Genomic DNA, 27,899 nt, shown 5'->3' with positions numbered 1-27,899 from the left:
CCGTGGGCAGCACCAACGAGGAGGGTTAGAAAGTCAAAAAAGACAAAGTCTGCCTTTTTTTAAATGAACTGCAAAATTTATTACAGTGGTTTGCTCCTGACAAGGAAGTTGGTAACCTCCTGCCTGGGAAGGAAGGGTGGGGAGTGGGGAAGGGGAGGGATGAGAGGGAGAAAAGGGTGTGAGAGACAGAGAGGGGGAGAGACACTTAAGGACACTTTTCATTTTCTGAAAATAAAACATCTTTTACCTCCCAAACCATTTTCTCTAGTTCTTTTAAGTTCACAAAAAGAAGGTGAAACCGAACCACAGACTTCAGGAGGAAAAATGCACAAACGTTGAAAAGCAGAGACAAACATGCTCGTCTGCATCTAACAAGCTTCCATAAACCACACGGCTCCGGGCGCAGCATCTGCAGCTCCTCAAGGCACCGGCTCTGCGCAGAGCCGCGGCGGACGCCAGCCCCCTCCAACCAGGGGCAAACACCCCCAGTGGAAACAACCCTGAGCCAAGCCCAGCCGCGCCAGAGGAGCCCCAGCAGAGCTGGGGGCCCAGCCGTGGCAGGGGCTGTGCTGGGCTGCCAGAGAAGAGACGTGGCTGAGACCGAGAGAAAGCAGCAGCGAGAGTCTGGCATGTCCCAGCTCGGGGGCTGCAGCCCCGCAGTGCTGCCCAGTTGTGTCTGTGAGCCCCTGCCCCGCGATGGGAGAGGATCCGACAGCTCTTTGCTTGTGGCTTTGGCACAGCGTGTGCTGTCCCCTGGGGACACGGCAGAGCGTGACGGCGGGTCTGGGGGCTCAGCCCGGCGTGAAGCACAGGACAATTCTTGTTACTCCTCATCCACGTGCTTGGGCAGGTAAATGCAGGAGAGGGCTGCAAAGCCCCCAGCTCCCCTGGGCCCCTGGGCTTGTGCTGGCACCGGAGCAGCTCTGGGACCTGCTGCTGCCCCGGCACCCGCAGTGCAGGGTCTGGACCTCGCACCTCCTCCTTCCCGGCTGCGCTGCCAGCATCACCTGCAGGCAGGAAGGGGACAGCAGGGCCACGGGCACAGTGTCCTGAGGACAGTCCCCTGCTCCCAGTACAGAATCTCTTAGAGCCTCTGCAGTGAAGCTTTGACATCCCAGAGACATGCTGACCACAGGTACCCATGGCTGCCACAAGCTGCAAACCACGGCTGGTGCCTCCAGCACCAGCAAGCACAGAGAAAACCAGCGTCAGCCGAGGGCTCAGCGCTGCCCATCCCTGCCTGCCCTTGCTTGGCCGGGATGCAGAGCAGGCAGTAACACCATGGGCAGCCAGGAGCGGGGACCCCAGCACGTGCACCTTGGGGTCCTGGCACAGCTGCACCATGGGGCTGACATCTCCAGCCCCGGCCCCAGCATTCTGCTCGGCTCCTGCACTAATCCTCTGTCTCCGTGCCAGTGCCTGGGGACACCCCGACTGCCGCAAAACCACAACCTGGGGTGTTCACCTCACCCCTCCCCTACCCTGTGCACGAGGGGCCCTGAGACATGGGGCAGGGTTGGGGGAGGGATGCAGCGGTGGAGGAACGGCTGGTAGTGGCAGCAGGAGAGGAGCACGAGTAGGAGAGAAGCCAGGACAGACCTTACCCTTCCTTCGTGTGGCAGAGCCGGGTCGGGCAGGCGACAGGTCAGGCGCCGGGTGTGCAGAGGAGCCGGGGGCAGCGCTGCCCGTGGGGCAGTCCAGCAGCCGAGCCCACCGCCCCGCAGCCATCAACCATCCTTACTGGGTATTAAAATAAACCATCTGGGACTTTTCCGATAGCACAGGTTAAATAGCATCACTGAGAAAGGCAGGGCGGAGAGGTGGCACCGGCCAGCCAGCCCCGGGCGCCCGTCCTGCCCCTGCCATGCCCTGGCAGCACCAGGGCTCCGCCGGGTCCGTGCTCGTGGCCATGCTTAAGTCCGCTTGGCATGCAGCATCTCAATGAGGAGGTTGTTGCAGGGCACCTCCCCGCTCAGGTGCTTGTGGTAGAGGTACTCCTCGGCCTGCATGCTCAGCGCCCGGACCTCCGCCAGCCGCAGCAGCAGCTGCCGAAACTTGTCCGTGGAGTGGGGGTAGTGGCAGACTGTGTACTCCAGCAGCGCTGCGTTGGCCTTCTCCTGGGCGTCCTTGGCCAGCATGTGGTTCTCCAGGTACTTCACATCTGCAAGGAGGGGACAGGACGGTGAAATGGTGCCAAACCCCATCCATAACCTGTGCTGATACATCAACACCCCTCGTACACGAGAACACAGCGCAGGAGGGGTCCACACCCAGGGCTAAACAATACCCAGTTGTTCTATCACCCAATCTCCCCTTCCCAACCGAGGAAGGAAACTGGGAAAAGGAGGGAGACTCGTGGGCTGAAATTTAAACAATTTGAATAAAGTAAGAGAGCCAATATCAATGCTAATACAAAAGACACAAAGTGATACTCAGCCATAGAGTGGTGGCAAGTCCCTCCAGGGATCATGACCGTTGAGAGGAGAAAGCACAAGAAGGAAGCAGAGCCAAGAGCCCCCCTCCCCAGCAGCTTTCCCATTTATAGTGACCCTGACATTAATGTTACAGAATACACCTGTGGGGCAGCCTGGGGCAACTGCCCTGGGTTTAACTGTAATGGCCTTGATCTCCATCCCACAGCTGGGCACACACTGACACAACACGTAACAGAAAAGTGATTCTATATATTTTATCCCTGCGAAGCCAGGACAGCTCCCCGTCCCTCCCCCAGGGCTGAAGACGGACGCCCAAACCCCCGTTGGCAGTCGAAGGACCCGCACCCCCCTGCCCTCGCCACCCAGCAAGCCACAAAGCCGAAACTTGTTACCGGCTGCACCCACACACAGGGAGCTGTTGCCATCAGCTCCCTTTAGCTCCTGAAGGTCGAGGAAGCGGCTGAATTAATTCCCCGATAAACCTCATCTTTCCAATGTGGCAACGGGGCTCACCAGCCTGGAAACCCTAATCCCCCGTGCCTCACCAGCTCCCCCGTAACCCCGCTGCCGGCTCTGCTGCCCACAGGGTGGGACATGGCACAGGCAGGGTCTAGGGAAACGGTGCTGTGCACGGCCCCGTCAGCCGGCTACAGCTACACGCAGCAATGGTTGGGTGCTTGGGGTTCATTATTTCTGACTTTCACCCAAAGAAAAGAGGGCAATCAAACATGGCTTTGACCCAGGTGGGTCCCTGCTGTAGCCAAAGGGCTGAGCAGCTGGTGGGAGGGCAAAGTGTGGGGCTGGTGGTGGAGGTGGCTGAGCAGGAGGGAGCAGACGGGACCCCGACTGCCAGGCAGGGGTGTCCATGGCCCCCCACACGACTCAGCCCCACAGGGCTCCCTTGGGGGGGCCACGGCACCCAGCGCTGCTCCAGCCCACCCAGCCCGTGCTTGGCAGAGCCCAGGGAGCGGAGGCACAGCTGGGGGGACTGCAGGACCCCCGGGAGACCCAGCCTCCGGCCATGCCCATGGCCGGCTGGGCACAGGCACATGGTGCCACAGGTCGTGCCAAGATGCGCTTTATCAGATCACCCTTCCCTTTGCACCCCGGCAGCACACTTTGCTCCTGGTGTGGCCCTCTCCCTTCCACCCGGGCTGTTGTTATGAAATCCCTTTATCTGCATACGGTTATTGTGCATGTCATTAAAAAAAAAGAAGTTATATTGATAAATGTCAAATCTATCCCCTGAGTTGGCTCAACAATAGCTAGTTCTACTCGATGAACTCACCTGGTTCTCTGAAAGACCCTATTCACTGTTTAATTGAATATTTGAATAATCTTTTCATTCCTGCAAGGAATAAAGAATGTTGTCCAAATAACATTGACTCACTTCATTTAGAGACACTGCAGCAGTTGCAAAGACTGTCCTGTGACAAAGCCTCCCATCACACATACAGATATGCCTGGGATTATTTCTATGCCCTCAAGTGTTCTTCCTATTCACAGCTCCTTTTGTTTGGGAGAAGCTGCTGATAAATTGCAAACGCTTAAGGGAATGTGGGCTATAAAAGCCTCTCTTCCTCCCCTCCCCGAGAGTAGCTGCTTCATGAATGTAAGTCATGAAATCGAATGATAGGTCAATCCATTAAGGCTCTATTAAGCCCTTCTGTAGAACAAAGCTAACCTGTGCCGTCCTCATAAATATTGCTATTTTGAGAAGCCCTAATTTTAATTAAATCTCTTTACCTGCTCAGGAGAGAAATCTATTTAGAACTCAAATGGCAGCTCTTGTGAGCGGGGCTTGGCTTTGATTGTGCTGTGGCAGAGTGGTAAATGTGGAAATTCTCTTGTTAAAGGCAATTACATCCTGCACATAATACACAATCCCCTCCTCTACAGCTGAGCCTGCGAAGGGCAAATTACTCCGAGTGAGCTCTGCAATATGGAGAGAAAAAGTTGGATTTGGGGCAAAATGAGGCATGGGAAAATACAGCTATTTGATTCCATGCCCTCCCTGCAAGCCGCTGCTCCGGGGAAGGGGAACCAGTCGGCACAGCAGCGTGGGTGCTGCGGGGGGCATGCGGGGGGACGCGGGGCAGCGCGGGGTGACCGACCCTCCCGGTGAGGAGCCCGCAGGGCAGCGGCTGGGGAAGGTCCCACCAGCTCCTTTATTTCTCAGCCTGGGCACTGTTTGTGCCACACCTTATCACTGTTTGAACAGCAAATCGTCGTATCTAATTTCTCTAGATTTCAAAACAGCTCTGGAGGAGAAGCAAGTTGCGTGAGGAGACGCTGCAGGTGCGGGATGGGGTTCCTGCACCCCGAGCGACCCGCCCTGCCCGGGCCCCCGGGGCTGGCCCTGACCCCGGCCCCTGGGCTGGGTGAGCGGATCCCGCTGCCTGCAGCACGGCAACGCTCCCACTCAGCCCATTAACCCGGTGGCGGTGCCGCTCCTGGAGCAGGCTGGCTCCTCGTCCACGGTGACACATGGCGACAAACTGTCGAGAAACGAAGTACCGAAACACACAGCAGTGTCCATGCAGCGCAGAGTGCAGCCCATGGCCTGCTGCGCTTGGCAACGGGGCACAGAGCTGCTGGCAGGACCCCCAGGCTGGGACCATGGTGGACAAGCGCAAGTGCAGACTGAGGTGTTGGAACAGGGACGGGGAAGGGGTTGGGTTGGGATGGGGCTGGAGACAGGGCTGGGGCTGGAGACAGGGCTGCCCCAAGCTGGGTTCGCCGTCCCAGCTCAGCACCAGCACCCAGCGCTGCAGGGACCCGAGCACGAGTTTCCCTGGAGAAAGGCCGGTTTCTGCCCTGGCGCGTGCAATTAGCAGCAGCCGCGGAGGAGTGTGAAGTGAAGCGGCCGCGGCGGCAGAGGTGCGAGCCGGGAGCACGGCAGCCAGCTGAGCCCCTCGCAGGCCCCGCTGCTGTCACCGCGCCGGGAGGTGAGATCCCCCACTGGGACGGGGCCGAGGGGAAGGTGTCGGCACCAGTAATGAAGGTGGCCGGGTGCCCTGGGGTCCCCGTGGTGCTCAGCACTGCCCGTGGCTGCACTGCCCTGCCGAGGGCTGAGATCGCTCCGGTGGGACTCTGGTGGGTGTCCCTGCCTTGGGGCGATGCCCGTGGGAAAAGGAGCCGTATCCCTGGCCACGGTGGATGGGGAGATGCTCCCCACTGGGGCGGCAGCGTGGCCAGGGTGGGAGCGGGACAGGACCAGTGCAGGATCAGGGCAGGAACAGACAGAGATGCTGCGCAGCCCCAGGGACGTTGCGGGCTCTGGCAGCAGCGCCCACAGCTCCCATATTTTGTCTAGGTGAGGCAGGACCGTGTGAACCTGCCAGCCCGGCCCGACCACAGGCTCTGGGGCTGAGCCTAATCAGGAGCTGTGTGCTGTCCCTGCCCTGCCGCGGCGGCACGGGTGCTCTGACGCAAATCCCAGGAGATAGGGCCGTCCCCAGCCGCCGCCGCTGTCAACATGCCTGTTTTGCCGCGGCCATATCAGCCCGTTGTTTCCCTGCCCAGTGCGATGGGCAAGCGACCAAAACAGGCTCTGCTCAGCCAGCGGGTTGGCATCGTCCCCCGCGGCCAGGGGCAGGGCCTGGCCCCACAGCAGGAGACGTTTCAGATCCCCGGCGAGGCAGGGCAGGCAGGTCCCAGCCCTCGCTCCTGGCCCCTCATTAAAAGACCCTTCATCTCCCCTGGCACAGCACAGCCGGACCCTGGGCTGCACGTGCTCCCACCCGCCAAGACCCCCCAGCAGCACGGCCCTGACCCCCGAGCACGGCCACCCCTCGTCCCGGTGCCCCCCGCGGCGGTGCTCACCGAGGCTGAAGAGGATGAGGAACTTGAGGCAGACGAACTCCTGCCGATCCACCTGGAGCGAGTGCAAGTGCAGGGCGAGCTCCTGCGCCCGCAGCACCAGCGTGTTCAGGATGGAGCCGGCCTGGGCCGTGATGGTCAGCATGTCCACCTGCGGGGACGGGGAGGGCGTCAGCCGCGGCGGCCCCAGTGTCCCAAACCCGCTACAGGGGACCCCGCGCGGGGCAGGATCTGGGCACCAGCCCACAGCGCTGACCGAGGATTCGGGGTGTCGAGGCGAAGGCTGGTGGGTGAAACGGGAACGGATTCTCCAGCGCCGCTTAAAACAGAGCTGCCCTTTGCAGGGCGCTGGCATCGCGGGTGCCCGTGTCCCCAAAAACCGCCCCCAGGGAGGGAAGGGGCCCCTTCTCATGCCCCAGCTCTGCGAGTGCAGGTGTGGCTGTTCTTCCCATGAGAAATGTTTTTCTCCAGAAGCAGGAGCTGGATGGCAGGTCAGGAGGGGATGGGGTAAGATGGGATGGGATGAAACAGGATGGGCTGAGCTGGGACCTTCTGCACAAGCAGTCCCATAGACAGCAAAAACAACCCGTCCGCCCTGCAGCTGCACCCAGCCAGGAGTAGGGACAAAAGTCACCCCCCCGCCCCGCTGCACCCCCCCCACCGCAGCCGCGGCGGTGGCTGCGTGCCGGTGCTCACCTCCTGGCCGGTGACGAGCAGCATGCTGTGCTCCTTGCCGTGCTGCAGCTGCCGGTAGACGTGGTCGAACACCAGCAGCTCACTCCAGCAGTTCTGCAGCAGCTTCATCTGGTCACCCACCTGAAACACAGCCAGAGCGGTGCCGCTGACACCCACCGCGCCGGGCACGGGGACCAAACTGATATCAGTGTCAAAAAACAACCTATTTTCACTGCTCAAGTTCCCAGAAGTAGAGCAGCGAGTCCAGTCATCGGTGCTGTTCCATGAAGCGAAGTGGATGGGGCCTTCTGCCACCAGGATGAGCAGTGCCTTGGCACGGATACGGCATCGACATGGTGTGTTGGAGATGTGACAAACCTCTGCCTTCCCCTAAGGTCCCCAGGTGACCTGATCTATGGAGACTTGTCCAGCCCCAGGTTTGCTTTGTGCACAAGTTTGCTTGCCGGCCCATGGCAGGAGCATGCAGGGAGGGCAGGGAGCATCACCCACCTCCCTCGGGAATCCAGTTCCTCCAGGTGGGACAGGACTTTGTCCCCCAGGACTTTATCCCAGACTCTCACAGCCTGGCAAAAAGCCCTGTTTGTTTTTTTTTTTTAAGACCCTGAAATCCTCCTCACCCCCACTGCCTGCAGAGCATTTCCCAAAGTCTCACACACACATTTATACGCGGAAATTTCAGCCTGACTGTGACGAAGCTCGTAGCAAGGACACGCTGCATCTGATTAATGAAACGTTAATTGCAAAGCCCTGCTGAGAAACACCACGGGTCACCAGCTTCAGCCCCTCGTTGCTGCTGTCCACGGGACCCCAACTCCTTCCTGCAAAGAGCTGAACCCCTGCCCTGCCTGGACCCCCGCAAGGCTGGCGTGGGGAAAGGGCCGGGCGTTATCCGTGATCCTTCCCGGCAGAGCAAATTCAGCGCCAGCACAAGAGCTCTGCAGTGCCATTGTGCTCGCTGCCGTTAATAGAAGGAAGACAGATGCAGTATCACAGGGCTGGATAATACCCTCGATTTGCTGAAGAGGCTGCAATAAACCAGTGCTGGGAGATTGCAAAAGGAATAGAAGTCGGATGAGAAAGAGCTTTATGGCCTCGGAGCCCAGCACTCCCCACGAGCCGCCGGGATTTGTGCAGTGGGTGGTCAGACCCGCGGAGCAGCAGCGCGGAGCGGGGTCGGCGCAGGAGGCAGTGATGGGGCCGGGGCAGCGGCTCCTGCTCCTGCCCGGTGTGTGAAACCTGCCCGCAGCGGGGTGCCACGGGTGCCACGGCGCTGCCAAGGCCGGGCTCACCGCACCGCCTGTGCCGGCCAAGGAGCCGAATGCACAGCCCAGCCGCGCAGACCGTGAGGTTTCTGTTCTGCTGCTGAACAAAGAACTGGGGAAAAGCTCATTCTGCATCAAAACAAAATGGACATTTTCTGCCTTCCTGATGACCCCTACCCCGAGGCAGGCGCTGGCTGTGGCTGCGGCCAGCCCTCAGCCCTCACGGGGAGCCGGGGTCCCGCACCAGCGCTCCAGCCCAGCCGCACGCTCCCGGTGCCGAGCGCCGAGCTCCGAGCTCCGGCTGAGTCGCGGCGTTGTTTTGGAAGCTCCTTCCTGTGCCTCATTCCTGAGCAGCACAAGCTCCGGAAGGGACAGGCTGAAGGTTTTGCTCTGAAAAAATCATTTTTAAAAATGCAGTTTTTCCAAAAGGAAGCATTTCAACAATTCTGAAATCTTCTTTTCTTCCTTTAAAAATGACTAATCAGCTTTTCCCAGACTCCGCAGGCAGGGTCAGCTCCCTCAGCAGAGCACCTGGCAGGGACCCACCAGCAGCCCCGCTTTGCTCGGAAGCCCTGAGCGGGTCCCAGGACACCGATCCCCAGCCTCTCCCCACCTGGCTTCAGCACACCACGGGCACGAGGAGTGCTCGGGTCCTCCCGACCCGCCCTCACCCCAGGGATGCTCTCCGGGCCTCCTCCCGGGTCACTGGTGCAGGATTTGCCCCAGCAGCCCCCACGCGGGTGCACAGCACACACCAGTGCCCCGAGCCGCAGCCCGGGCAATTACTGGGTGCGAGCAGGACCCGTCACCTTGGCTACCAAGAAGTGCGAAAGTGGATTACCGTCCGCCAGCCACCCGCAATCAGAGCTCCACACCAGCCTAAGGTGTTAATGGTCAATGCAGGTCCCCATCCCCCTGCCCAGATACCACTGCAATGGGCATCTTAAAGCACAAAACCACCAAGACCAGCATGGCAGGGCCAGAATCTCATCTCCCAGCTGGCAGAGCACGCTGCCGTGGCCCAGGCTACTGCTTTTTGCTGATGCTCGCAGGCAGCCGGCTGCAAGGCTGCGTGGGCATCGCGGCTCTGCGTGTGCGCCCCAGGGCTGTGCCAGCCGCGACGCCAGCCGGCGGGGAAAGCCGTCACTTTTCCCCCAGTGCACGGGATGCTAAACATTGCTGCAGCATCCACGACCAGAAGGAGATCTTAAATCTGCCAAAAACGCTCTGGCTGTTGGCCAGGAGATGGGGTCAGGGTGACCCACGCATGCTAAAGAGAAGCAGAGAAGCAACTGGCTACGAACAGGCTTCATTGTGGCCCCGAGACCTCTAACGAGAAGCGAGGGAGAGCAGCCGGGCAGACAGACGCAGGCACCCGAAGGAACCCCTCGGCCCAGGGATCAGCGCTGCCCTCAGCATCCCCCACTGCCACTGGTGCTGGCCCGCGGCTGGGAGGGTGGTTTGCCCCGGTCCCATGGCGAGGAGGGGACCAGCATCGTCCCCGCGGCCACACCGTGCCCTTCCACCGACAGCAGGGACCCGCCGCACACCCAGCCCAGCCTTAGGGCTGAATCCACGCAATTTGTTTAACATTCCTGGCTGCTCATCCCAATCTAAAGGTCACTGCACCCCTGTGTGCACCATATTTATATGTACATGTGGCAGTAACACCTACACAAACCACACAGTGCGAGATACATGCATGTAAACCAAACCAAAACCAGACACAATGTGAGCGTGCAAGTGTGCATGTGCACGCTCACTTCTCTGTCTGTCTCTCTCCATATATACATAAAAAAATTACATCTGAAAGGACAAAGTTGCCTGAGACTCACGACCCAACAAAATATATTTCACCCCCAGCCCATATTTTTCTTCCTGAAGAGGTGCTGCAAATCTTCCCTCAGTCCTGACACATCTCATCTAGACTCAGTTAAAGTTCGTATTTATGGGCGTCAGCGCTGACCTCTTCCACCTCCGCCCGCGCGGCCTCGCGCCGCGGCTGCCTGCCCGGCCCTCGATAAACAAGCGGGCCCCCAAATCCCCCTCTGCCGCGCGGCATTATTAGTCTTGCCTCCGAAGGCCAGCGCAGTCCGTAATTCTCCGCCTGGTGACACGAGATGAGCGCCGCGACATCCGTCTCCGCGGCGGATTGGCATGGGGACCCTCGTTTGTCAGTGGCAGACTGACAGAATTACTGGCCCTTAAATGAAACGATATATCTGGGAAGTTAAATCTGTTTTCAATCTGACTGCCCCGCGCCTGTGGGCAGACGTGGCGTGTGAGCCGATGTCAAGAGGCCATTAGCCCATCTCCCCCCTCTCCTTCCCCGGGCGCAGCGGCGGAGCCGGGGGGGCTCTGCCCAAGGGCCCCCACCCCAGCCACCCTGCCAGGAGGAGACGGCGAAGAGCCCAGACTGCCACTGCCCCTCGCTGGGCTGCCAGTGTGGGAATGGGAATGGGAATGGGAATGGGAATGGGATGGGAATGGGAATGGGAATGGGATGGGAATGGAATGGGAATAGAAATGGGAATGGGAATGGGATGGGAATGGGAATGGAGTGGGAATGGGAATGGAGTGGGAATGGAATGGAATGGGAATGGGAATAGAAATGGGAATGGGAATGGGATGGGAATGGGAATGGGAATGGCAAGAAGACCTGCCAGTTCCGGGGGGGGACCTGCTCGGGCCAGCGGGTCCCCGTGCCCCCAAGGGTTTGCTCCCTCCTCTCCAGGCTGCCTGCAAGGCCAGGGGAAGAAGCCAGCTGTCTGCAAAACAGGCCTGCAGCAGGAGCACGTGGGTGCCAGGGGTGTTCAGGCAGGGAACGCCGTGCATGGAGGCATCTGCCCGCACCCCCTCCTCACCCGCCTGCCTCCCCTCCCCGCCTGGCATCAGCCCAGCGCAATGCTCCGGAGCCATGTTCCAGCACGATGCCCTTCCAGCCTGGATCCCCGCACTGCCCTCGGCCAATGGCCCTTCCCTGGCTGGCGATGGAGACCGTTGCCGTGAGGTAGATGTTCCCAAGGGATGGAGAGGGCTGCTGGTACCCCGAGCACCCAGCAGGGACTGCCTGCACAGCTGCCATCGATCTCCGAGGTCGCGATTTTACTCCGTGCTAGCAGGCTTTAGGGTAAAGCCATAAACTCGGCACTAGCAGGACTTCATTTACCACCCCAGCAGCTGTTTGCTTTTATGCACCGGCAGGAGCAGGAATGGGGTTTCAGGAGCCGGGTTTTCCTCCAGAGCCCCATGGCAGGAGGAGCGCCCGCCGACGCGGATTCACACGGAAACAGCCTATTTTGGTGGCACAATCAGGCTGACAATGGAGCTACAAGGCTACGCGGCAACGCAGCCGGGGGCTGAATTTACACTGTTTACAATATCTCCTGCAAAACAACAGCCACCCTGTTCCCAAAATCCAGGCTGGACACTGATACGATTGAAACGAGCCCGGCCCACCCCCACAATGCCGCTTCCTGACACTGTTCTGGCAGCCGGGGGCTATTTTGAGCCGCGAGGCTCTGCCACGCTCGGCCCCATGGCACCCACAGGGTGGGCACGGGGAAGAGCCTGGCCCATCCCAGGGCATCATCCCCATGTCACCGTGGGAAGGTGATTTTGGCCAGAGCTGGGTAGCACAGCCTCATGCTCGGAGCACGGGAAGGCACCAGGGTCTCCCAGCCACCCCAGGACGTGGCTCTCTGGTTTTTGGCCACTTTGCAAAATTTTCTCTCCCATTTTTGCACCAGTTTGGGCTCTTAGGTCAGCCCAGGACACGAATGGAAAACATCCGAAAGCTTGGCAAGGTTTGCAGGATGGCAGAGACTGCCTCACTGCTGCTAATCCAGTAAATGTTCGGGGGGGTTTGCTAGCTGGGATGGCCTGGCAGGAGGGGGCTCAGCACCACGGCCCCCAGCTGGGCACGCTCACGGGCTGCCGCAGCAGGAGTGGCTCTGGAGGAGGCTCGGTGGTGTCCCCCGCCCCGGCCAGCCCTGCCCCGGCTGCCTGGTGCTAATAGGCACCCACCTGACAGCATCGATTTTCCTCCTAAAGGCAGAGGAGAGAATTGTCTCAACTATAATTCCTCAACGTTACATTTTTCAATTATATCTTGAGCTTGACACTGCAGTCACTCTGCTGGCGATGGCCTCCACACCTGCCCCCGCCGTGATGAATCTGAAATCATTAGCCCCACGGCGACAGCGGAGACCGCTCCAGCCCTGCCGTGCAGGAGCCGGGAGCGGGATGTGGACACCCCAGCAGCTCTGCAGTGGTGGCAGCCCCAGGCTCGTGCCCACAGGCATTGCCCCATCCTCACAGCATCTCAGCCCCGGTCCCACCTGCCTCCCAGCACCCAGTGCAGCATGCCTCCCCCCTGCCCAGGCTCCTACCTCCAGCTCCTTGAAGAAGATGCAGCTCCGTGCCCACTCCACGATGGAGAAGAGGGTCTGGTCAGCCATCTTGCACATGAGGCCGAAGGTGCTGAGCTTCTCGTGCCGGCCTTTGCCTTGCTCTTGCTGCAGGCAGGCCAGTATCCGTGCCTTCACCTGCGCCTCGTCGGGCTCCAGCTGCAGCAGCTTCAGGATGACCTCGGGGATGTCGGGAGGGGAGCTGCTGGGGTAGGTCTCTGGGTACACATAGGTCGGCACAGACTCGTGCACGTTTGTGTAGTGGTCCGGGTACTCGGACTTGATGGTGCGGTTGGAGAAGGAGGGGTAGTGGTAGCTGGCGAGCGGCGCGTGGCTGGGCACAGTCATTCCCAGGGAGGGCGTCCCGTAGGGGCTGCGCTCGTAGTCAACGGGCGTCAGGGCAGCAGGGTTGGGCGGCAAGGTCTTGGACATGGCGTGGATGCTGTGGATGGTGGAGGACAGGCTGTAGTCGTTCTGCACCGGGGACACGATCTGGGGCACAGACTCCAGCTTGAAGCCGTTGGCACGGATCAGAGCTTTCTTCTGCTGCTTTAAGGCACGGTCCCGCTTGTACATGGGGCCAAACTTGTTCCTCCCTCCGCGCATCCGGTCGGCACGCACGGCTGGGGGCAGAGAGAGGGCAGGGGCTGCAGTGAACCCGCGCAGAGGGAGACCAGCGCTTCCACATGGCACAGAGAAAATGATGGGGGGGATTTGGTGGCCAAATGGGGCTGGGGAGCACCAGGGGGACATTCTCAGAAAGCCACTGGCAGGACTGAGCCGTTTTCAGCCCAGCCGTGCACACCAGGGACGTGGCACGGCAGGGTCGGTGCCTGGCCCCGGCTCTTGCCTTGCTGGTGTCACCCTCAGAGCCTCGGGGAGTTGCAGGAAAGGAAGAGACATTTGGCTTTAACTACAAAATGGGCTGGGGGATAAAGCAGCTTGGACCCCTTGTGGGTTGGGGGGGAAAGCCCGTGAAGCCCAGGCAGATGAAGGGGATTGACACCCACTTTAGTTTTTAAGACCCCTGACTCTGGGCCAGCCCTGGGATTTCCTTGTTTCTGCAGAGCCTGGGACCCCACAGCCCCCTCGGGACCCTGCTTCGCCTGCACCCAGGCTGCACAGGTTTCTTTTCTGCAAATCTCTGCCCCCCTTACAGGCAGCACAGCCGAGGGGCTCTGCCCGAGCATCCCGCTGCCGGAGTCACTCTGGCAGCCCCAGCGCGATCTCCTGGCTGGAGCAAAGCCGATGTTCCCTCGGAACCCCCAAAGAACCCCAAGAATGTGTCAGCGTGAGAGGGAGCAGGTGCTTCTCTGCAGCAGGAGCTCGTCCCTCCGCACCGCCCCGACCCGCTGTGCTGCCGGGGGGCTGCTGCCCCGGCCCACCCCTGGGAGAGCCTCGGCTCGCGGGAGCTGGACGGCGGTGCAGAGGGATGGAGGAGAGCGCGCCAGCGAGCACAGCCCGCAGAGTTCACATCAAAGGGAAAAAAAAACCCTCTGCTAGTTCCCGTCCCCGCTGACAGCAGCCGGGTCTGGCTTTTGTGTCTCAGCTGTTCCCTCTGCCTCTCTTTCTCCTACTTCTCCTGGGGCCGCTGGCAGTGCGGCCAGCCCCCCCTCCGAGGCCAGGCCACCTCCCAGGCTCTCCCCAGGCAGGCTGGAAGCAGGAGCCTCGGCCAGGAGCAGCAGCATTTCCAGGGCGAGCAGGAATGTGCTCCCAGGGGAGCCGCCCCGGCTTCCTCCCTCATTCTTTATTCATGCAAACAGCATCTCGCTGGGAGCGGGCGGCCAGAGGCGTCCTCCGAGGCGGGGTGCTGCAGCCGCCCCTCCGCAGGGCCTGTCCGTGTGCCCCCAGGCACCACACAGCTGCCCCGGGGCAGTTCCTGACTTCAGGGGTACAAGGGACGTGGCCACAGTCGGCACGTGGCGTGCCCCTGCCGGGGTCCCCTGCGGGCTGACCCCCTCACGCAGCCCCAACTGGCACCGGCAGCTCTGGCGTCCCTGGCTGCGCACCCCGGCGATGCCTCAGCACACCCAAAGCCCAAACCTCCCACCGACTCAAACGTGTTTCCACCACTGCTCGAGGCTGGGCCCAGCGATGCTCATGGACCTCACCCCAAGCAGACCCCCGTGACCCAGGGCAAGGGTGCGAGGCAGGGTCCCCACTGGTGCTGCCTGCACCCCCCCCACACAGTGAGAGGTGCTCACAGCCCAGCCTCACAAACCCTCCTCAGGCAACCGCTAGTACCCCTCCTTCCCTCTCCCAGCAGGAACACAAAGGGAGAAGAGGCCTTTTAATTCCCTCCTGCTCCGTTTTTCCTGCCGTTTGTGCCTCACTTGGAATCGGGAACAACTTGCCATTTGCCTCATCCCAGCTGGCTGCCGGGAAGCCCCCGAAGCACCCCGACCTCGGGGGCAAGGGCACCCAAGTGGAGCCGCCCAGGACGTGCCTGCACCCCAAGGGGGGTCTGTGTCAACACTCTGTCCCCAAAATCCACCGTCTCAGGCTTGCTTTTGTCCTGTGGAGCTGGAGGTTCACCCTCGAAGCGTCACCTCAGATTCCCTGCCCAAAAACACGAGGAACTGGGGAAAGGTGGGCTCTGGTTTTTACCACAAAAGAGACGGTCCCACGGGAATATCACCCTCCACTGGGTGACCCCCCGGCTGCCCGGCAGCAGGGCTCCGCTGAGGAGCTAACAGCAGGAAAATAAACACAAAAATCCCGGCTGCTGCCCTCATGGGCTACGGCACCAAACGAGCTCCACAGCGAGCAAGAATTGCTGATAACGGCCAAGCTGAGACAGCCCCTGTGCCCCCCCAGCCACCCCCAGCACTGCCCCTGCCTGCCTGCCCCCGGAGCCCCCAGCCCCTGCCCAGCACCCAAACTCTCCTGCAGCGCCTGTCAAAACTGCCGGAACGCACACGGATTGATTTAGGGCACCAGTAACTCCAGTCCAGGGAGGAAAGTGAAACTGGGATCTCTTTGGCGATGGGGCTGGAAGCCGGCCCGTGCTGGGAGCTTACAGGGGCTGATTTTGCAGCAGCTGATTTTGCAGCTTGATGTTGTGTCTTACTCCTGCTCGCAGGCTTCATCCCGCTCCGGGAAGCGAGCGGCCGCTGTACCAGTACGCCCAGTACTTTCTGATTAACCCACACCCTGCCCTGAGCTCCCGGGCAGGCAAAGCCCCCGCAGCGAGCCCAGCCAGGTGAGGGGTCTCAGCCCGGCCGGCGCATGGGGCTGCTTTCATCTGCAGTAAAATGTAAACGATTTCAGGGGAGAAGAGGTGGGGGGGCAGCTGTCTCTGGGTGGGGGGGGCTCCTTTCTGCGTCTGCTGTTGCTTCGCAGTCGCTTGCCAGTGATCTGTGTCCCGAAGGAATATTGTCAGCCCATGCTAAGCGCTGCAGAAACCACAACACACGAAGCGGGGATGTTGGGGCCCGACTCTGATGTCTCAATCGGGATCGACTTCTCTGACACGAGCGGGGTGGCAGCCGTTGGGGCTGGAATTGCACTCCCCGAGAGTCAGACGAGAAATCCCTTATATTAAATGTCACCAAGAGGAAAAATATAATTCGTGATGGGTCTGCAGCAGTTTTATAGCGAGTCCCATCGTTTTTAACGTTTTCCTTAAGTCTCGGCTTCTGGAATTATGTGCTTAAGGAAAACAATAATTTCTACACTATTTCCCAACCGTTCTGCCAGCAAAGAAAATCCTGGAAAGTTGAAGCCGCAGCAGCCAAAACCCCGGGGAAACAAAACAAAAACAAAACAAGGAAAAGCAGGAGAAGAGGCGAAAAAACGAATTTCTTTTTAACTTGGGAGGGAAAAACGGAATCGAAGCGGCCGCGGGAATTACCGGCCCGGGGACGCGGCGGGGGCCGGCGGCAGCGGCGGGGGCAGCGCGACCGCCGCCGGGGACACCGCGCAGCCCCGCGCAGCTCCCTCCGCGGCCGCGGAGCCGGTAATTCCCGCGGGGAGCCGGCGTGCCCCCCCCGTGCCCTACCTTCCAGGCGCATCCCCACGGTGAGGCACTTCTGGAAGCGGCAGTAGGGGCAGCGCTTGCGCTGGGTCTTGTCGATCTTGCAGTTCTGGCTCTCGGTGCAGGTGTAGTGCTTGTTGTTCTGCACCGTCCGCTTGAAGAAGCCCTGCGGCGGCGGCGGCGATGCGGCGGGCACCGGCACCCCGGCACCGCGGCAGCCCGGCACCGGCACCCCATCCCCGTGCCCCGCTTCCAACGGAGGCTCCCACCGCCCCCGCCGCGGTCGGGGCTCCCGTCGCGGCCGCGCTCCCGTCCCGCCGCCGAGCGCGAATCCGTCGCTAACGAAAACGGGCGAGGAGCGGCCCGCGACCGGCCCCGCTGCCCCGGCCCCTGCAGAGCCCCCTCCCCGCTCCCCGCACAGCCCCGGCCCCCTCTCCCCCGCGCAGCACCGGTCCCCGCACAGCCCCGATTACCGCACAGCCCCGGCTATAGCTCCCGCACAGCCCCGGTCCCCGCACAGCCCCGGCTATAGCTCCCGCACAGCGCCGGTCCATGCACATCAGCGGTCCCCGCACAGCCCCAGCCGCGTTTCCCCGCTCCCCGCACGTCCCGGTCCCCGCACGCCCCGGTCCCGCACGCCCCGGCCGGCTCCTACCTTGCAGCTCTCGCAGGTGAGCAGCCCGTAGTGGTACCCGGAGACCTTGTCCCCGCAGACCGGACAGAGCTCGTCCAGGTCCTCATCATAGGAATAGTCCATCCCCGCCAGCGGCCCTGCTGCGGGACAAGCCAGCGGGTCAGCGGGACGGGGACGGGGACGGGGAGGGCGGCCCCAGCCCCGGCGCTGGGTGCGGAGCGGGAGCGCGGCGCGGCGGAGACCGAGCGGCAGGTGCCGGAGCCGGAGCCCTTTATAGCGCCTGGAAGAGCATCTCCATGTTGGTGCGGGCGAGCGGCCACCCCCCCGGGGGCTGGGGAACCTCCTCTGGGGAGCGCGGGCGGCTCGCGGCAACGGGGACACGGGCGGGGGCGGAGGGACCTGCCAGCCCCGGGGACACGGGGACGGGGCTGCGCTGTGCCCCGCTGCCGGCCCCCGGCACGGCAGGCCCCGGCACCCCGGGCGGCAGCTCCGGCAGCAGCCCCGGGCCGAGCGCGGGGCAGGAGCGGAGCTGGCCCGGGGGCTCGGGGCAGTGGCCACCCCCGGGGCAGCGCTGCGGGTTCCCTGGGTATCCGGCCTGCGAGCAGCAGGACCCGCGTGGGAACCGGGAGTCCCGGGGGCTGGAGCACAATTAAAGGTGTCTGAGCAGGAGGAACACCCTGCAGCCGGCCCCGCTCAGCGCAGAGCCCCCAGACTCCCCGTCCTGCCAGATCCAGCCCTGTCACCCTGCTCCAGCGGCCCTGCCAGCCGGCCGGCTGCGGGGAGGTGCTCACAGAGCCCCGGGACGGCTGCGTGAGGAGCCCTGGGGTGTGCAGCAGCGCCTCACACCTCCTCTGGGGCCACTACTAACGAGGTGACAGCTCAGACCTAGTGCTGGCCACCCCGCGTGGAGCAGCCATGGCCAATGGTGTCCTGGTCCGCCTGTCAGACAGCGGTTGTTCACCACCAGTATTTAGTTCATTGCTTCACATTTAGGGATGCTTAATGAAATGTTCCATGATGGCAACAGACCAGCAGAGGAGCACCCATGATCCCGGCACGTCCTGTTTATCGGGATGCTCCCAGGCCAGCTGGCCACGCGCCGTGGCCCAGGCACTCGGCCACGGGGAGCTTGAGGCTCTGGCTCTGAGCCGGCCACTGGAGCTGAACCCAGCCCGTCAGGGCCAACCTGCTCGGTCAGGAGACCCTTCGTGGCTGGTGCAGTCGCAGCCTGTTCCAGCATGGGCAGAGCCTGCTGCCCGCACGGCCCCTGGGGAGGGAGCTCGGAGTCGAGGTGTTTTGATGCCGAGGAAGCTGCAGGGAGGGCAGCAGTATGGGGGACCTGAGGCTGTGGGTGCCTGGAGCTCCCGCACAGCTCGGGGCTGTGCTGCTGGCAGCGCCCCGCAAAGGGGAGCCATGGCTGCCGGCCTCACACGGCTCATCCCGCACAGCTCATCCCGCATGGCTCATCCCACACGGCTCATCGCACACGGCTCATCTCGCACGGCTCATCCCGCACGGCTCATCCCGCACGGCTCATCCCGCCCCGCTGCCACCCACGGGTGCAGCGGGTAGGAAGCGGCGCTGGCAGGGAGAGCGGCTCACAGGAAACGGGCTCAGCGGAGCATCGCTCCGGAGCCACCAGGAACGGAGCCCAGGCTAAGAATAGCCGTGGAGCAGCCCCCGGTGCGGGCCAGCCGCCGGGAAGGGACGCTCCCACCGCCGGCAGAGCCCCCCGGCCACGGCCCCCGCGCTCGCCGCGAGCTCCCGGGGGAGCTGCTGGGCAGCCATGGAGCGGGACCTGCCATCCGGGAAGAGGAGCCCAGGAGGGGCCACGGGTTGGGAAAAGAGCCAAGCAAACACCGTGAGGAACAAAAGCAACGCGGAGCCGAGGGCTGGATGGGGAAGAGACGTGGGCTCAGCCAGCCCCGGGCACCGAGGGGTCCCAGCCCCCCTCCCTCCAGGGTGCAGGGGCTGCCTGTGCTCCCACGGGTAACACACAGCGTGGGGGTGACCGGGGACCCCCACCCACCGCTGTCTGGGCTCCCAGAGCCCCTCGGCAGCCGGGTCTGCCATTTCTGGGCAGCGGCGTGGCCAAGGGGCCAAGGCCATGGCGAGGCCTTGCTCTGCTGCCCGCGGTGAGCAGAGCCTCCATCCCCACGCCCGCCAACAAGGACGGGACGGGAAGCGGAGGCCCACGCACAGCTCCCGCTTCCTCGCCAAGCCCTGCCGTGTCCCCAGCTCCGGCCTTGGCCGCTGCCATGCCGGGGAATGGCGGCAGCGGGTGGAAGACGGGTGGGACAGGGGGACCGCGGTTCTCCCCACGGCCACATACTCACCACGAGGCAGCTGCGTGCCCCGCTGTGCGTGGGGCAGGCACGGCAGGAGCCTCGCTCGTGCTGCTGGCCCGGAGCTGTCACCCGAGGAGCCTCCGTGGGGTGCTGGGCACCGCTGCCCCGTCCGCAGCGGGCTGGGGGATTTATGGGACCCGCGTCCGCCGGGAAGGTGTCGGGGCTCTGGCTGCGCACACGCCGCCCCGGGCAGGACACCGGCCAATCTCCTCCCCGCGGGGGCCAGGCTCAGCTGGGATGGACCCACTTCGGTGCCTTATTGGCTTCTGTGGCCACGTGACCGCGCTGAAAAACATAATTAAGCTACAAAACGCTGCCCATAAACTAGCATTAGAAAGTGACAGCGGAGATAAGTGGGACCCCCGCGGCAGATAACGCGCCAGGGGAGAGAGACCCTGCGGGGAGGTGGGGGGCACGGGCGGGCGGCAGCACCCACGGCCACGCTGATTTACGGCCAGGGGCCGGAGGGAAGGGGCCGCGGGGCAGGACACCTCGGGAGGAACATGAGCCCATTGCACCCACCCAGCACCGGGACCCGCAGCCGGGGCCTCCCTGGCCCTGAGGGGTCTCCTCCGCAGAGGAGGGTGGGAGGGGGCTCCTCCATATGGGGACCCGTGTCTCAGGCGCCCACGGTCAGCAGCTCTGCATGGGCTGAGATGGCCCTGGAGGGAAGTGGCTCTCCCCGGGCTGGGGACATGGCGGGGCAGCCAGGCCCCTGGCAGTGGAGGCGTTTGCCACGTGGCTTCACCCACCCTCCCTGGCTGGGTACGACCCTGACCCGCGGGCACGGCCCTGGCTGCAGGGCTCGCTTTTCTGGTCACCCTGCACAAACACGAGGGCAGACACTGGGGCGAGAGGTCACGAGTGACACCTCCCACCCCCCCGGAGCACGGACTTGATCCTGCTGCCGGCCCCACGCTCTGGCCATCCATCACCGCGGCGTCTCCCCGTGTGTTTGTGCACAGGGCCCCGCTCTCGGCCTCCTCGCGGTAGATGGGCTGGCGGCCACGGCCCCGAGCCCCTGCGCTGGGGCTGGCACCCAGGGTGGCGTGGCAGGACCCACGATCAGGGCTCAGGGCTCAGGGCAGGGCTCATCTCCCCTTGGCGTCTGACATGACACGACTGTGACAGGCCCCATGGCACATCCACACCGAGTCGGGGGGAGCAGGGACCCCCCGGTGCTGCGGCCGCGGGGCGAGGAGCGGGAGCGGCGAGCTGCGCAGCCCGGCTTGTTTTTTCCTTGCTCTGCAGCTGAAGAGAGGAGAAAAACTATTGAAAACAGAGCTCTGGAAGAAGCTCCAGGCCCAGAGCGGCTTCCGCCCCGATCCCCAGCGATTATCAGCCGCATGCCAGATGTTCCGACACGATGCCAATGTCAGAGAAAATAAATCTGTGGCAGGTTCAAGGTCCCTGCCGGGCCGGCACGCAGCAGCTCGTGGCTCAGCACCGCGCGAGGCGGGGACGGGGCTGCGGGGCGGCCGCGGCCGCTTCCTCCCACCGGGCATTGTTCCCCCGGGAAGCCCCGGCCTCACGCCGGCCGCTTGCTATTTTTGCAGCAAGGTGCTTTCGGGGGTAAATACGTCCCCGCCGGCCTTGGGCACTTTCCTTTGTGCGGGCCCTCGCCAAGGCCGTGGCCCAGCTCCTGCAGCGGGTCAGGGCTGGTGCAGGGGCCGCGGTGCAGCCCAGCGGGTCCCGGCCGGCCATGGCAGGAGGGCGGATTTGGGGCTGGGGTAGGGATGGCTGCTGTTCAGGGTCAAGCCAAAGTCGCTGCCCAGTGTTGTCATGGCCAAGTGACCGGCGCAGCCTCTGCTTCATGCTCCCAACGGGCCCAAGCGCTGGCATGTCCATCGCCAAAGCCCCGGCTTTTGGTCCAGCGAGTGCCCTGCCCCATCCCCTCCCGGCTGGGCTGTGGGGCCGGCACAGCTGCGGCCCAGCCAGGGCCCGCGGAGCCCCACCGCCCGCTGGAGCCGTGCTTTGGCTCCTTGCTGGTGCGTAGCCTTGATGCTCAGCAAAGCATATCTCCTCCTCGGATTTTATCTCCATCCCCTCAGCTTATCGGCGGCGGGGCAGCCCTCCTGCCCGCGCCACGTTCCCGGAGCATGCCTGCAGCAGGTGTGGTCAGCACTACTGTTGGCCAGAGCTGGCTGCCGCGCCGCCGGCTGCCTGCAGTCCCTGACTCCAGCGCCCGCGGCGATAACGCGCGTGCGGCGAGGACTCTGGCGATAGCGTTCCCGATGACATTACCTTGTCCCCCGCATTCTTCCGATGCCACGCACGCCTCCGCTCGGGGCCGCGGGCAGCCCCGGCACACGGCGGCGTGCGCAGATGGTGCGCAAGCAGCACCGGGAAGCGCTGGTGGTCTCCTCCCGGGGGGACTCATTGACATATCAGTCACATAGTTCTGCATAATTGGGACTTGGATGCAGCCTCTCTTTATGTTTCCTCTTGGCAGTTGCCAACAACATGAAGCACTCCTGGGTCAAAATGACAGCCTTTTGTTTACTATTCCTGCTTATGTGCCTCATTTTCTTCAAGGATAAGAGCTCTTTATAGGAATCTTTATTGTGATGAGGTAAGATTTCTCTCCAGCTTTCTCTCTCTCTTTCACAGCTGATTAGCAGGGTTGGCCTGCGAGGACAGTGATGTGGAGCTCAAATCCAGCACCCACCTCGGGGTCTGCCCGGCTGCGAGCCGCATCTGCTCCGGCACAGCCCTGCCCCACCACCACGCAGCCCCGTGCAGGGTGCCCAGGTCACCCCGTGGCACCATGGCACCGCTCCCCTCCGGCTGGCGGGGGGCTACAGCGAGCAGATGCCACCAGCCTGAGCAAAGGCACCGCAGAACCCAACTGCCCCCGGGAGCTTGGGCAGGAGCTTACCGGGAGCACACGCCGCTTGAGCACGCTGTTACCGTCCTGGCCATGGGGGCCCATCCTTTGAGTGACCTCTGCAGCGGCGATCAACCCCGTCAGAAACGCCGAGAGCAATTCTTGCACCTGCACTTGGCAAAACGAGACATGAGAGACTTGTGATGGTCCAGTAAATGATGACCCACCAGTCTACTGCACACAATGGGCTGGTTTTCAGGTTTGAACTCCAGAGGGACAGTGACTGGGCAAGAGATGAGACGTGAGAGAAGTTGGTGACAAGATGGGGAGAAGCTCAGGGAACAGATGTGGCCAGTGATGGACATCAAGGGACATCCTTCCCCAGCCCTGGCAGACACCCCACAGGACCATCCCAGCAGGTCCTTCCCCCATCGCTGGGCTGACACTCCCAATGCAGGCGGGGGGACCCAGGCTCCCCTCGCAGCCCTGTCCCGGCCGGTGGCCGTGGGGTGACACTCTTGGGAACAGCAACTCTTTTGGCAGCTTATCCTTGAAAGTTACTTTCCGAAGGTCAAGAGTGGGACTGTGACAGAGCAGCCTGACAAACGCACCTCCCAAAGTCCTTGGGCCCGGTAATGTATGTCCCATGCAATGTTGACACTAGTGATCCACCAAAGATCAGGTTAACAAGTTTGACGTTAGTGACAGCGTGATTTGTTCAGCTCTGGCTCTGAATTCATAGGGCGGCTGGCCTTCGGTGATAAACTATGGCACCGCACGCACGAGGCTGCGGCAGTTGTCACCCGCCGCAGCACCGAGATGAAAAGGAAGCAGAGCTCTAATCAAAATACGGTGGTCAGCAGAGGCTGAGCTGAAAATTAAAATGTGCTGGTACTTTTCCCACTCCAGCCCCGCTTTCCAGGCAGCCCTTTGGGCAAGCTCGGGACTAGAGCTCAGGTGAGGCTGAACGTGCTCAGTGCTGATTTACGGTCCGACACGTTTGTTGCCTCTGTGGTGAGGGACTATGGCAAGCACAAGACTCCAGCTCGGGGGGGGACACGACTGCCTCACCTGCCTGCAAACGCCTGTCACGGGTGCAGGTCAGCGCAGAGCACTGCTCCGCCGGGGGTCACAGCGAAGGGGCAAGTGATGGAAAGAAAACACCCCAAAACCAGCCAGCGAAGGAAACCAGGCTCTCAGCCTGCACCCCGCAGCCCTGCGCCGAGGGACAGGCTCTGCCCCACACAAAAACTGCTTATCGCAATCCAGCAGCTCCGTGTTCAAACCCAGCTCCACTGGTGATGGAATCCTTCAGCTCAGGAGAAATACAGGGAGGGCGCGTCCCTGTGTGCCACAAGGCAGGCACTTAACTGCTGGTGCTTTGCCACAGAATTTCCCATTATTAAAATAAGTGGGGAAAAAAAAAAAAAGTCCTAAATGTTCTTAAGCACAAGAGCTCAAAAACATGAAAAAGAAGGAATTTCCATTTTTACGGGTTCAGCAGCGCGGAGCGCGCCGGCAGCCCCGCGGGAGCGAGCAGGGGAGCGCGGGGCCGGTTGCTCATTTGGAGCCGCCTTTGTGGCAGCGCAGCCTCTCCCCGAGCGGGCCCCGACGTGGGCTAATAGGCACGGAAATGTAAATACGAAAAGTGCTGCTTAAGTCTTTTAACACGCACCCACCTCGGTGACACGAGAGAGCGTTGAGTGATTCCTGCCGCCTCTCTCCGGAGCACGCTGGTCAAGGATTGCTGGCGCGTTTGCTTGCTCGGATTATTCCTCCTGCCTGCAGCAGCCACCGTTGCATGGGTCTCTCCTGCTGCTGGTGCAAAACCCTCCTCCCGCTGCACCCGCGGCCACGGCTGCCCACCCCAACCGCCGCGCGTCGCGGCCACCCCACAGACAGGCACCCCCAGGGGACAGCAGCGGCATGGCCGTGCCACATGTAACCGGCGGGCACAGGGGGCTGCACTGGTGCAACGATCAAATGGAGAAAACCCTCCTGCTGCCTTCTCCTCTCCTGGCCTGGGCAAGGGGAGCACTGTGCATCTGGGGCACAGCAGGGTTGGGAAGACCATGCAAACCTTCACTCTCGCATTGCTCCTGCTCGCGTCCCCCCGAGGCGCAGGACCCACCTCGGCTCCCGCCACGCAGCCCCCCAGCCGACCCTGCCCTTCGCAGGGGCTGCTGTTGGTCCACGCTGCCGGCCACCCAGGGCAGGGCTCGTGCAGCCGCCTGAGCCCCCAGCCACGCCAACGGCACCGAGGCCCTCCCCAGACCCCCTGACGATCCCTGCGCCGCACCGGCGCTGGGCTCCGTCACCCCGATGGCCAAGGGAGAGCGGCTGCCGAAGGGGGAAGGTGCAAGCGAAGAGCAGAGGCCACGGGTGCAGAACAATTCACATTTATTAGTTCATACAGCTAACACTCGCTAAACATGCGTTCAACACTTATTGGTCACATTTCCACAGGTAGTCAAGTCAGAGCAGAGCAGCGGAGCAGGGGCAGGTCAGGCTGACACGGACCCGTGCCGGCCCCGCCGCGCGAGGGGGCCCGGCTGTGCCACGGCGCGCCCGAGACGCGCCGGAGGAAACATTCATTTGGTCGTAGCGCAGCGACGGGAGGGCAGGTCCCGAGAGGCGCCGCGGGACACGCTCCCCTGCCCCAGCCCCAGCTCCGAGCGTGCCAACGCTCACCAGTGTCATGCCGAGGCAACATCCTGCTTCCCTGATTTATGCAAGGGATCGTGGGAAAAATGAAATGTTTTACTGGGAGAAACCATCACCTGGAACATCAGCGGAAGGACCCAGACCGGGACCAACCCATCCTGGAAACGTCCCACGAACCAGCGGAGGGCCGACACGAGCGCAGGGCACCAAACCAGACCCGCGCCCTCCTCGAGCCGCCCAGCACGCTTCCCCCCAGGATGCACGCGCGAGGGCTCGGCCAGGACCCGGGCTGCAAACGCAGCCTCTGCGTCGTGCCTGCACCAGGACAGAGCTGGCACCGGGCCCGTGGCTTCACGGGCACCAACAAAACCCAAAGCAGCAAGAGCCACGTCCCGCCCCGCAGCTGCGCCTGGGAGGGGTGCCGGAGCCGAGCCCTCCCCAGCAGCCCAGCGTCTTCCCGGGGCTGGGATGCAAAGTCAAAGCCACCACCCCCGGGCTGAAATGCTGTGGCAGACACGGGAACCCAGCCACAGCCCACGGGACGGGAAACAAAACTCCAGCCACCGCAGCCCCGGTTCTTCGCTGGCAACCAACACTGGCAGGATTTTGTTTTTTTCACACAATCCCTTTGAGATGATAAACAGGATGTCACACGAGGTAGTTTTGTTATGGAAATCGAGTCAATAATGTTATCAACTATTACAAGACATTTTATAAATTGAAAGAAAACAATGAATCACAAAAGGCTTTGTTAAGGTTGATCGTCATCTGGTTTCAATTTCTGTTTCTTTGTGCCCTTGGGGGCATTTCTTCCACTGAACCGTGTTGCTTCTTTCATAGACTCGTTAGAGGTCGGCTGCACAGGAGCGCTTTCAGTTTGGTTTTTTTTTGAGGGGAAGATACTGCCTGGCTTTGCCTCCCCAGCTTTTTGCAGGGCTGGTTTAAACTTGGATTTGCGGATCCTGGCCAGTGAGACTGGAGGGCAGGTGGGTTCCAGCCCTGCAAACTGTTGCTCACTTGCTCGGTGCTGGCACTGCCGGGGCCTTGTTTCCTCCTCGCAGCTGTAACCAAGCGACTTCCACAGTCAGTGCCTTGCCCCAACAGTCTGAATGGATCTACCACCTCACCGCCCCACGATGAGAAAGCTGTACTGACTGGAACCTAAGATGCTTTAATTCATAAGCACCAAACAGTACAGACCACTGGGACCGCTGCCAGGGACGTACTGAGAAATTCCCCTGTCCCCGAGCACTCAAACACACCTAACACCGAAGGCAGAAGCATGAGGTGTTTGCAAACCACTCTGACCATGGAAATACAAACTCCTCCCAGCCCCAGGAGCCGATGTGCCTTCGTTAAGTTACCAAAACCAAACGGTGTTTTACCCTTCACCATCTCCCCGGGCTGCGGGCAGAGAGGAGGCAGGGCAGCCCCAGCCCTGCCCAGACCCTCCTGCCTCTCCGCTCTCCCACAGCCCTGGGCCACCAGCGCCCGGCCCTGCGAGCCCCTCGGGCAGAGTGGACCCCCAGGGGCCAGCCCGTGCTGGGCAGAGCGAGCCGCAGCCCCCTCCCACGGCAGCCCAAAGGGTAGCGCATGCCTTGGGGACGCTTTTCTATCAGCTGCACCTAATCCTTTAGCAGGGAAACTTCCCACAAGCCAAACCAGGAATTTTTCCCCCAAAATCTCCATATTGGGGCTTTATGCAGCTTTCACTGGATCCTCCCAACGAGCCATGAAAGAAGCAACTGTCGCAACATCAAAACCAGGGTTTCTCTGGGTCACATTTTAAATACTTATCCCTGAGCTGCCGTGTGCTGCGAACAACACACCGTGAACCCAGAGAAACGCCGCAGCTTGATACTGGCATCCTATGTATTACCCTCGATTTACACACCATCTACAACTTAAACATTAGTTTCATACTTAAACTAGTTCCCCAAGCTTCCCCCTTTCTCCTGCCCTTTCTGTGGCAGGGATGATTGCCGCTTATTATCCTGAGAAATACAGAAATAACAACATTTTCACAGACACTAAGCTCCGTAGCTTCAAATCAAAACCAAGAAAGAAGAAAGAATGAACGGTAAATAGCACATTCACAGGAGGTATTTTTTTTTTGTTTTGTTTTTAAAAATGTAGTAAAGATAAAAGAAATTCAAGTTTTTTTTAAAAAGGTTGGTTTGAAGGACGAGACTTAAAATCCTCAGCCTGAGGTGGCTGCGGTTCCGTGCAGGAGCCTGAGGGAAGGACGGGCAGCAAGCGATGGGCTTCGACCTGTAAAACACCAACGGGGGCACCTCAGCAGAGCCCCGCTGAGTACGTGAGCCCGAGCACTTCAAATTTATGTCCCAAATCTCTGTTCAGATTAAAAGTAACTCTTCGGCTTTCCATCTGCACAAATGCCATGAAGGAGAGGAGGGGGTCAGCCAGCCAATTCATCTCTCAAATCGGGGATAAAAATTGACTTGTCACGGCAGAAAATTCTACCAAAGACTATTATTGTTGATTGATTCCTCTATGACAGAAGGTCAGATAAGCAAGAGCAGATAGATACCAAAGATAATGAACTTCCCCCCACTAGCATTAAGCACAAATAAAATATGAGTCCCTGTAAACCGAATGTTAGGTGAAGAATGGAACAAAAATTCCAACCTTTCCAGGGTGTCCTTCAAACCAAATTCACAAATACATCTAGTGACAGACCTAACGTCTCTACGTCTCTAGCTACATCCCTACCTTCTCATAATACCTGAGTTTGCAATGCAACACATTCACTTTACCCTGTTCAAAAACCACAAGTCATTCGAGGACTTGGTGCAGAGGATGTTA

General features: G+C 61.3%; 1 protein-coding gene across 1 annotated transcript; it reads right to left on the bottom strand.

Moving 5' to 3' along the window:
• Window positions 1-1,913: 1,913 nt before the first annotated feature.
• On the bottom strand, window positions 1,914-17,357 carry NR5A1 (nuclear receptor subfamily 5 group A member 1). Its single transcript, XM_068414039.1, has 6 exons — window positions 17,256-17,357; window positions 16,625-16,766; window positions 12,607-13,247; window positions 6,954-7,073; window positions 6,261-6,408; window positions 1,914-2,161 (listed from the first exon to the last, which is right to left on the bottom strand). The coding sequence occupies exons 1-6, from the start codon at window positions 17,355-17,357 to the stop codon at window positions 1,914-1,916; spliced, it is 1,401 nt and encodes a 466-aa protein (XP_068270140.1).
• Window positions 17,358-27,899: the final 10,542 nt, after the last annotated feature.

Source organism: Nyctibius grandis, chromosome 16 (assembly GCF_013368605.1).
Source record: "Nyctibius grandis isolate bNycGra1 chromosome 16, bNycGra1.pri, whole genome shotgun sequence".
Taxonomy (NCBI): Eukaryota; Metazoa; Chordata; class Aves; order Nyctibiiformes; family Nyctibiidae; genus Nyctibius; species Nyctibius grandis.
The sequence above is the reverse complement of the archived record's forward strand: the minus strand, read 5'-3'. Positions and strand labels throughout refer to the sequence as shown.

Excerpts from the sequence above, each read along its gene's own strand:
- NR5A1 (XM_068414039.1), bottom strand. The coding sequence starts at position 17,357 with ATGGACTATTCCTATGATGAGGACCTGGACGAGCTCTGTCCGGTCTGC. Across the intron at positions 13,248-16,624 it reads CGTGGGGATGCGCCTGGAAG|CCGTGCGTGCCGACCGGATG; the intron begins GTAGGGCACGGG and ends CTCTGCCCCCAG. Across the intron at positions 7,074-12,606 it reads TCTTCTTCAAGGAGCTGGAG|GTGGGTGACCAGATGAAGCT; the intron begins GTAGGAGCCTGG and ends GCTGTGTTTCAG.